Source organism: Simochromis diagramma, unplaced genomic scaffold, assembly GCF_900408965.1.
Source record: "Simochromis diagramma unplaced genomic scaffold, fSimDia1.1 OVJJ01000125.1, whole genome shotgun sequence".
Lineage (NCBI taxonomy): Eukaryota > Metazoa > Chordata > Actinopteri > Cichliformes > Cichlidae > Simochromis > Simochromis diagramma.
The window spans coordinates 25860-36412 of NW_024387162.1; the positions used below are offsets into that span (position 1 = coordinate 25860).

At 39.1% G+C, this 10553-nt stretch overlaps 1 protein-coding gene across 5 annotated transcripts; it reads left to right on the top strand.

Annotated features, from left to right (window-relative positions):
* The first annotated feature begins 1555 nt into the window (after window positions 1-1555).
* Window positions 1556-10308, top strand: LOC120744439. 5 transcript variants are annotated; one of them, XM_040048857.1, is made up of 7 exons: window positions 1556-2242; window positions 4277-4333; window positions 7127-7300; window positions 7422-8382; window positions 8505-8672; window positions 8904-8999; window positions 9445-10279. In XM_040048857.1, the coding sequence occupies exons 4-7, from the start codon at window positions 7426-7428 to the stop codon at window positions 9757-9759; spliced, it is 1536 nt and encodes a 511-aa protein (XP_039904791.1). In that variant the 5' UTR covers window positions 1556-2242; window positions 4277-4333; window positions 7127-7300; window positions 7422-7425; the 3' UTR covers window positions 9760-10279. The 5 variants fall into 5 exon arrangements, 3 of the variants coding, with proteins under 3 accessions (XP_039904791.1, XP_039904794.1, XP_039904792.1); XM_040048860.1 differs by having other exon boundaries at window positions 7199-7300; XR_005698362.1 differs by having other exon boundaries at window positions 4277-7300; window positions 9445-10308.
* Window positions 10309-10553: the final 245 nt, after the last annotated feature.

Genomic DNA, 10553 nt, shown 5'->3' on the forward strand with positions numbered 1-10553 from the left:
GCGATGACGAAGCGGCTCAGCCACCTACGACAGGGAGGAAGAGGAAAAGAGATGATGAGCTGCTAGACCTCATCAGAGAGGACATGAGGTAGCAAAGAGAGGCTGAGGAGAGGAGAGCAGGGAGAGGATGGACAGACTGTGTTCACTTCTAGAAAGATCAGTTCCCAAATGAGTTATGTATTGAGAAATGTATTTATTTGAATATATTTGTTATGTGGTGCATTAGTTTAAAGGTTTTATGTTATTAATAAATTGATTCAAACAAACAGTAATTGTCACTGAACTCAATTTGATTTACAGGCATTTTTAACATGTATGAACATAACGCTAACTTTGAACAATATTACATGGATATTTATTTGATAGCAATAAAGTAATTAATATTAATATTTCAAATACACAGTATGTAAAGATGGAAAAACAATATTTACAGTTGTTCACACAGGATTAACCTGAGTGACCTGTTTCTGGACGGTTTCTTTTAAAACTGTAATAGATTACAGGAAGTCTCTGGCAGTGTTGCTGAAGATCAGACGTGGATGGGGTGCTGCAACTGAGACCTGCGGTTTGTCTTTTCTGGTCAGCGAGTGGAGAATCACACAGAGTGGTCTGCAAAGAGCTTTAGGATCCTCCCACTGTCCACTGCATCGTCCATCCACAGGGTTTGCAGGGCTCACTAGTGGCTGCCACACCACTAAGATGGGTGGCTGTAGCTCAGGTGGCAGAGTAGGTCAGCTACTAATCAGAAGGTTGGTGGTTCGATCCCAGGCTACCTCCTGGCTCCGTGCCAAATATCCTTGGGCAAGATACTAACCCCATGTTTGCCTACTGGTGGTGGTCAGAGGGCCCGGTGGCGCCAGTGTCCGGCAGCCTCGCCTCTGTCAGTGCGCCCCAGGGTGGCTGTGGCTACAATGTAGCTGCCATCACCAGTGTGTGAATGTGTGAATGACTGAATGTATGGTAAAGCGCTTTGGGGTCCTTAGGGACTAGAAAAGCGCTATACAAATACCATACATTTACCATTTAAGATGTTTTCAGAAATATGCAAGCAGGAGATGGTGGAGGCTATGTTATTAGTATAATACTTGTAACTCTGTAGCAGACAACAGTTTGATAAAGTGCTATGTAAAAACAAACAAACAAAAGATTAGATTCTATACGTTTCAAAGATATTTAGTTTATATACTGTATGTTATATGATACAGTTCATGTGTAAGAATGACCGATGTTGTGCCAAAAAATGATCGTCTGCCAAAAACTGATTTCCGGTTTTTGCCCTAAACTGATTGCTCGTATTTAACCTGCTATAAATAACTTGTTGTTCTGTAATACGTGAAAAATGTCAAATGTTTCCCTCATTAATGATATCAGGTCACTCTGAGCCACCAGCAACATTCCTGTAACAGGTAGAAGCTGCAATCAGTTTTTGGCACTGACTTTTATATATATCCTTTATTTATCCAGTTCACAAACAATCTTGTTGACATCACAAATTTATTTTTTAAGAGTAATCTGGCCAAGAGGACAGCAGACAGCGCAACAGATATATCAGCTGTACACTGTAAACCCGAATGTTCAAAGTAATTAAATAGATTAAATAGTGTATACTCAAAGTCTTTAAAAAGTTCTGTTAACTTAAATATGTCAAGTTCGTGTAACATGTTCTTCTTTTTGAGTAAATGAAACCAATAATATTTGATTGAATTGAACTATTTCTATATTAAGTAAGCATCACTTAAAATCATAACTTAAGCACAACGTAAGACAGTTAAGTTAGGACATATAAGAATGGTAAAGTCCTGTTATTTTTGTTGTTTCAAGTAGGTAGGATTTAATAATAAACTTAATTTATGTAGCACATGCTAAAATACAATAAAATCTCAAAGTGTTTCACCAAATAAGTAAAATCAAATTGTCTTAAATGCATTAGTGGAAGACAAAATGTATTTATTTTAATATTCATTGTCTTATCAATGTATCCTATATTTTTTTTTTGAATCTTTTCCGTAAGTGTTGAGCAGCTGCAGGAATCAATTTTTATTCCGAGTTAATCTCTGATTCACCCTCTGAAGCGGAAGGCGGCGCTAATGAGCATTATACACTGATTGTTTACCGCTATTTGGAAAAAAACACGAAACACAGAAGAAGTAAAGGTATATGGGCGGGAAACAGCACCAAACAGGCAACACGGACGACTGGAGAAAGTTGGACCTAACCAGCAACTAGCAACACTGGACTTACAGTAAGTTTTCAATGTTGATATTAGTTTATTGTTAAAATACGAATATTTAGTTGTATTTTGGGTGTGTGTCGAAAAGAATAGCAGAAATGTCGAGTCCGTGTTTTTTATGTGCTTTGCTGCTCTCCCCGAAGCATTAAGTTGGTGTAATGAGGGTCGCAGGCTGTTTAATAAGTTAGATGCTACTTGTTCTAGAGGTGGCACCCGGTCGCCTAGTATGAAATAAAGTGTTTTAATCTCTCTAAATTCCTTATCGCGAGCCATTACGTGTTTTTTTTTCTCTCTCTCACCCTCTCTCGCACTTTTTTTCCGCTTCACCCTGGAGGAGAGCCTTGTGCTTTACGCTGGGCAGAGGGGGGAGGGGCGGTAGTTACACTCAGTAGCACAGGAACAGAGCCAGAGGGGGGGAGAGAGAAAGAGAACCAGGGACAACAAGTAATCATCCACAACTATTTTCGGTTGCAGATGATAAAGGATTCAGAAAGTGCGAATTCATGCGGGTCCATATGACAGAGAATGTACATCTTCTTTTTGTTTTCATATTATAATTTATATTTAATTGTGTTTGTTTTGCAGTGTTTTGTGTTGTTTTCACTTTAAATTTGTAAAAGGAAACAGCTGAAAATTTAAATAGTTAAAAGTTGAAATGTGAATAGTTGATTTTTGTATTATATGATTTATTTATTACATTTTATGTGGAGTGAATAAATAAAAGTATATTTACGGTGGTCCCTAGAGACAAAGCACATACAAACTTCAAATCACGTACGAACTCTGAAGCATGAACAAACTCCAAAACACGTAAAAACTCCGAAGCACGTAAAAACTCCGAAGCACGTAAAAACTCAAAACACGTACAAAAGACAACAGAAGTGCTCCAGGATGCTGGGCGCAGTGTTGAGCTTTTGTTATCTTGTGGCTACACAAGCCACCAAGTACCAATGACTGGATTTGGTGTGTGATAGTAACAGGTAGATGAACTTTTTTTTAAATTATTTGAATATATATGAGTGCCTGTGTATAAATACACAAACAACACACACATGCTTTCAATTGTGTAATTTAAGTGATCTAGTAGCTCTGCTTTGGAAGTTCAGTTCATGTTAGAAATGTGTTTTGGAGTTTGTACGTGTTTTGTCTCTAGGGACCACCGCATATATTTATATATAAACATATATAAATAAAACCACTTTTTTACGTTAGTAATTCTTTTGTGCATAATTTTATATTATTGTGAATAATAAATTAATTAAAGCAACAAAACAACCTGAAGAGCCGGATCGGAGCCGAAAGAGCCGGCTCTTTTTAGTGAGCCGAGCCGAAAGAGCCGGATCTCTAAAAAGAGCCGGAAATCCCATCACTATTAGAAACGCTATATTTTAAACTATATGTGCGAATAAGTGGTGCAGGTGTATTAGTCGTTTGAGCGACAGTCTCGATAGGTGTTTTTTATATATATCAGTCACTTTATGCTGTAGAATGATCGGGAAACTCATCTGACGAGCCACGTTGTTCACAAGCAAGAGTTAGAGGGCCAATGAAAGAGCACGGTGCGCACATTGTCTCCTCTCACTTTGCCTAATTAGTGGAATCACTTGTCAATCAACTTCTGCCAACCAATTGGCACTCTTGGATCACTAAGGTCCTAAAAAACAAACCTGTCAATCAAAACAACCAGAATCGTTTGGAGAAGCAGTGATGAGGAGCATGACATTTTTGACATTAACTGTGTATGCACATTAAATAATTTCAAATAACATATGTTTGGGGGAACCTCTCAAGGCTTTAGTTTGTAGAAATGGCGTTGTTGTTGATTTAACCATGCCGTTAAAGTTCAAGTGCTGCTGCTTGTCTTCAGTATTGTAATATTTAGTCGATGGCTTTAGTATCTTGACTAGAGATGCATTCACACTTTGGGGATTAAATGAAAAGATCATTAACAGGGAAAAATTATAAATGGAAGTATTTATAATTTGTCACCGTTTGGATGCTTTTTAATTGTTCATCAGTTTATGCCTTTGGATCTCTCTGTTCCAGCTTCAAGAATTAAGACAGAGTCAAGGAAGAGAACTGGGGATGTGATAAAGATACCAGGTAATTCATTTTGCGAATTCTTCTACCAATCACCTCTCTCGCTCTCTCTCGAGTTGTCTTAAAAATATGTTAAACTAACTACTAAACCAACTTTACTTTCTTATGTAAAACAAATTGTTTTGAGGAAAACAGGTTGCCATTTTAAAGCAGTGTTAGCTGTAGTCCATGACCATGTCTTTGTGAGGTAATAGTAATTCACTTATTGTTATTATTTGTCACTTATTAATATAACTTAACTGTTATATTAAGTTGTAAGGAGTTCTGTTTTGTTTCCAACATGATCTGGCAGTGTAAGTTGTGCGCAGCTTCCTTCACTTCCAGAATACAGTTATTTAGACACTACAGGCTGCAGCACAGCCACTATTCCCGAATCAGCCCTCTTCCATGCCTCTACACTGATTGCATTTGTACATTTCAGACACTTAATGCACTGAGTACTCATTTGTCAAGATATCATACAGCACAACTTAGCAGTTGTGCAGAGCAGAGTCAGAGGCCTGTGTTATTTAAATGCCCTTTATGCACATTTCAGCAACCCTTTTCTGAAACAGGCCTTTTCAGTCATCTCAGAAAGCATTTGAAAAATCATGAAACAGTGACATGCCCATATAAGGATTGTAGGTATAGCACAAATGTGTACTCTTCATTCAATTCCCATAAAAGTAGAGCACACCAAGCAAGTCTTGCAACAGACTTTCAAAGTGACATTGTCAGTGAGGATCCCCATAATCTCCAAGCCAGTATTTCTGAAGTAGCTAGTGACTCGCATGAAGAATGCCCAGGCCAGAGCACGGAAGTCGGGAATGATGATCAGTGTGACACTGACAGTCTAAGAAGTCAACTTAAAAAAAATGTGTCTTCCTTATTCCTATAAAGATGCAGGCTATCCTCCATGTCTCAAACACGGCTACTCAAGAAATAGTAGAACACTTGAATCAGATCTTCTCCTTATCTGAGCCGTTGATCAAAGAGGCAGTTAGTGACATATTACAGAGAAACGGTCACAGTATTGCAGAACCTACACTGAGTGAAGTTGTTGCCACTGTCATGGACTGCAACGTTCTGTCTACAGTAACCTCTAAAGGTGCTGAGTTGAGTTCAACCAAGCGCAGAAAAACCTTTATTGAGTGCAACTACCCTTGTGTAATGCCAGTGGAGTATCAGCTGGATCAACCTGGACATACCAGCATGTATGTTCCTATCCTTTCAATGATTCAAGAGTTGTTTAAAAACACAGACATTCTTAAGAAGATTACTGAACCAAATACTGCATCTGGTCAATATGCATCATGCTCTGATGGCTCTCATTTCCTTGAAAATGACTTACTGTCAACAGGGGATCTCATCCTACCACTCCAGCTATATATTGATGAGCTTGAAATTGCCAATCCACTTGGCACATCACGCAAAATTCACAAACTTTGCGCTGTATATTGGGTCCTCGCTAATGTACCACCAAAATACCGATCAGCATTACATGCTATACAGCTAGCAATACTGGTAAAAGTGACAGACCTCCGTAAGTATGGATATGCAGCTGTACTTGCTCCATTGCTGCATGATGTTCGTACTCTGGAACAAGACGGTGTCTTCATTGAAAGAGTTGGCCAGAATGTCAGAGGCACCATCTTTTGTGTTTCTGCTGACAATTTGGCTGCTCATGGATTAGGTGGCTTTGTAGAGTCATTTAGAGCAGGCCATGTTTGCAGATTCTGTATGGGCTCAATTGAACAGTTTCAAGTAATTGAAGTCAGAGAGAGAAGGTTTCCTCAGAGAACCGAAGCCAGCCATGACCTACATGTACAAACCGTTCAAGAAAGTGACACTTTGAGCAGCCACTTTGGTGTTAAAGGTGGCTGTGTTTTGCGTGAGTCCCTGAATTACTTCCACACAATCACGGGGTTTCCTCCAGATATACTCCATGATCTTCTGGAAGGTATTGTTCCCATGGAGCTTTCTCTTTGTGTTAAAGAGATGATCCGGCTGAAGTACTTCACTTTGGAGTATTTGAATCACAAGATTACATCATTCCTATATCAGCACACCGATAAAGTGGATAGACCTCAGCCCCTTCACAAAATGTTTCTTTCTCGAGGAACGATTGGAGGTAATGGACATGAAAATGCCACTCTGCTCCGACTTCTTCCATTGCTTGTTGGCAGTGTAGTACCAGAGGGTGATAAGGTATGGGCAGTTTTGATGGAGCTGAAAGAGGTGGTAGAGTTAGCATTGTGCCCATCATTTACTGATGAAACCTTAGACTATTTTGTGTGCAAAATCAGTGATCATAGACAGGCACTGCTAGAGGTTTTCCCTGAGGTTAGGCTCCGTCCTAAACATCACTACGTGGAGCATTATCCTGCTCTAGTTAAGTGCTTTGGGCCCCTGCTGCACGTTTGGACCATGCGGTTTGAGGCCAAGCACCGCTTTTTCAAAAGAGTGGTGCGTGACACTCAAAATTTCAAAAATATTTTGAAGACAATGGCAGTCAGACACCAACACATGATGGCATATCATCTTGCTGCGCCATCATTTTTCAAGCCAAAAACTCAGGCATCCAGGGTTGACTCTGTTCTGGTTTCAGCTCTACCAGAGGTTGCTCAAGCACACATTAGAGAACAAACAACTAGTGACACAATCTACAAGACATCAAAGGTGACCATTGGTGGCACAGACTATGTCTGTGGAATGTTTCTGTCTGTAGGAGTCAGTGGTGGACTGTCTAAATTTAGCAAAATAAAACAGATCTACCTTGTGAATCACAATGTATCTTTTCTGTGTTGTGACTATGAGTCCTGGTATGTTGAACATCTGCGGTCCTATGAGCTGTCAACTGCTGACACAAACCTGTCAATCCACCTGCAGTCTGATCTCAACGATACAGTCCCTCTCTCGGCATACAAGATAGACGACTCGCTGCTGCTGACCCCCAAGCGGTTCATTCAAGTGAGACAGAACTGAGTTCAGGTAATAATGACTGGTTCTTTTATTTATCAGTTATTGTGTTTGTATTCACTCTCTGTATAATTGAGCAATTAATATATTCTATATCGTACCTTTTAACATCCTGATTTTGTCTTTTCATTAGTACAATGGCAGCCGCACCTCCCCAACAACCAATGCTTATTCGTGTTGTTGAGACAGACCGGGCTAGAAAATTAAAACTCAGCTCACGACCAGCCTCTGTTGATGCACTGATCAAGATTATAAAAGAACAGCTGGAAATCGACCTTGACTTCAGTTTGCTTTATGAAGATCCAGACTTTGACGGGAAACTTACTTCCCTTGCAGACATTGAGGAATTGCCAGAAAAAGCTGTTGTGCACATCTCACTTTCAGAAGACTCCAGCTCTACTGCATCTACTGATCTACTTTCAGATGTGTCATCTCCAGAACGTCTCAGTTGGTGGCCTCAAGGTCCCTTTCCAGTTCCCACATTTGCATTTGATGTTGAACTGAAACTTCAACATGGAAATGCCGAATATGAGAGGAGCAACAGACACCTTAAGCTAACTAGGGACCTCAAGCACGACATTTTAGAAAAGCTTGCATTTACTATGTATAGTTTTAAGGCTTACTCAAGTGATAAAGAGATTGCAAAAGCTGCTGAGGCTCTTGTAGCCAAACATCCCTGCTTGAAGGAAGCAGGATCTGAGACTGGCTGGAATGGATGGAAAAATAGCATCAAGTTTAAAATGGGCAATTATAGGACCAAAATGAGACGGGCTGGATGTCAGGAGGTCACTGTTAATGCTGGAAAAAGAAGTAGAAGTAATCCTGATAATGAACCTTCACATTCCAACATTAAAAAACCCAAGCGAGCAGAAGTCAACTTCCTACCAAACTTTCCCCAAGGAAAGGATCCTTCAAGCCTTGACCAGTTGAGGCAAGCAATTGTTGAAGAAGTCAAGAAGGCTGAGAAGAACCTGCCCCTCATTAGAAAGTTGATGGAGACCACATTTCCCCTCCGCAGACAAACCATAGTGATGTCCTGCCCACCAGTGAAGGAGCTCTTGGACCTCTGGCCCGCTCTAAAAATAGAGTCTGAGGTAATATGGATCAGCTCTCTTTAAAATGAAAATTGTAATTCTTACTCATGTGGCAGCTTTTTGCTGCTTTATAAAGGTGTGTGAGATTCTTCAAATTGAACTGTATTGTCCTTCTGCTGTAGTTGTATGCAGAGTTTCAGCGGATTACAAATCAGAACCTGCCCAATACATTCTACGCTGAACTTGACCGCCATCTTCCTCGACTGATGACCTTATTCAGACAGAAGGCATCAAAAACTGGGAAGACAGCAGATGCCCTGGCTGAAATTCTAAGAATTCACGATGAACAGGTAATAATAGATTGTTACACATTTCATAGGTTGAACCAGTGGAACATTGGACAGGTTCAATGATTTAAATGAGCTTTTTGAATTTTGCTATTAGTCCACTTTGTGTTTGCTATTTGTCTGACTGTATTAAAGATGTGAACAGGTTATTTGTGGACATATGTTCTGATTTGACTGTTGTTGTTGTTCAGTAAACTCACCAGTATATACAATTCTGTTTTTATCTGGCAATAGGAAATCCATGATATCCACACCAAGCGCACTACCGTTCTCCACGCCCTTCCTGTCTATCTGCGTGAGGATGTCTCTGGATTTTTCAGAACCTGCACTGTGAGTGTCCTTAAGTATCTAACAGATACTACTGTGTATATATACAGTGCATCAAAGTACAAACATGTATTTTGATGCACTGTTTGGACTTACCTTTGTTTAGTCTACCCATACGGTTTCCATGTATGGTCTTTTCTGTCTCACTACAAATGAACTGAATTGGTGTTTTGTTGAAAGTGATAAGATGTTTAGTAAAACATTTTCCTGTGTATTTCCTTTAGCTTAGTTTCAGACTATGTCACACCACTTGATTCTCTGGTGAATTAGCTGATTTATGTGTGCAGAACATGGATCTTCTGTTTTTCACCTCTTACAGTGAGACTCAGGTCTCCCTTGTAAAAGAGGTATTGGATCTCAATGGGAGTTGGTAAAATGAGAAATTATATGTCGTCTGTTGTATTTCTTGGGTTAGATTGTGATTAGTATCTCTTTTTCATTCATTCAGGACGAATCTGATGAGTTGGCGCTTGATGGTGTTGAAGTGGCCCTCTTCACTGTCATCAGTGACCATGACACGACAAGTCCAGTTCACTACCAGCCTGTGAAAACCTCTGTCGTCATTGAAAGTGATGCCGTGGTCAGTCTCCCCAGATTTGGTGAAGCCTTCCTGGTAATGTTTGGACTGATCTATGCACTTCACCTCAGCTACCCCAAAGCCCTGACCAACACTTTAGAATTTACTCAAAAGATTTTACTTGGTCTAGAAAGTGGTAAACTGTCACCCAAGTTACAGACCCTCAAGAATGACTTGGTTATGTAGGAACTCATCTGAAAGAAGGGTGCAAGGTGAAGCATTATAAAAGGCTAGTTCAAAGTTCTCTCCTTTTATCTAAATAATGCCTCAAAAAGTTGCTGCCCTGTTGCCTTATTCAGATATTAGCCAGAGAGCCAAGAGCACATTTTGATATTATTTATTATTATTTGGCATTATTTTTTATTACTCTGACAGTTTTCCTGACTAAACTATTTTTGGTCTACTTATTTTAATTTATAAATGTTTTTGTAAATTATTTTTAATTTATTTAATTTAAAAAAAAAATGTATTTAATTTCAACATAATGTGCTAAAAGGGAGCAGGCAAGATACTGTTCAATGGCAGATGTTTATGACTTTTGCATATTAAGTTACCTATACTCAGTGTAATTGAGGCAATCAATTGCCTCAAAAATTTTAAGTTTTGGATCACATGTTTTTAAGTATTAAGTAGTCAACATATTTGACTAACGTGTACTTAAAATAATGACATCACAAACTAATAAACATTTGAGTTTTGTTAACATAAAAATGTTGTGGTTGTGTACTTATTTTTGTTAAGTTCTGTGGACTTATTCCTTTGAATTTGTAAACTTGAAACCTTAAGTCATATTACCTTCAATTATTTGAGTTGACCGTTCTCAAAAGATACAAGTACCATGTAATCCAACCTTTTATGTTCTGGAAAAATTTGACTTTTGAGTTGATCAACTCAAAAAAATTGAGGCAATCGATTGCCTCAATTTTTTTGAGTTCTGGTAACTTGTTCGGGTTTACAGTGTACTTACATTATAACCAGAG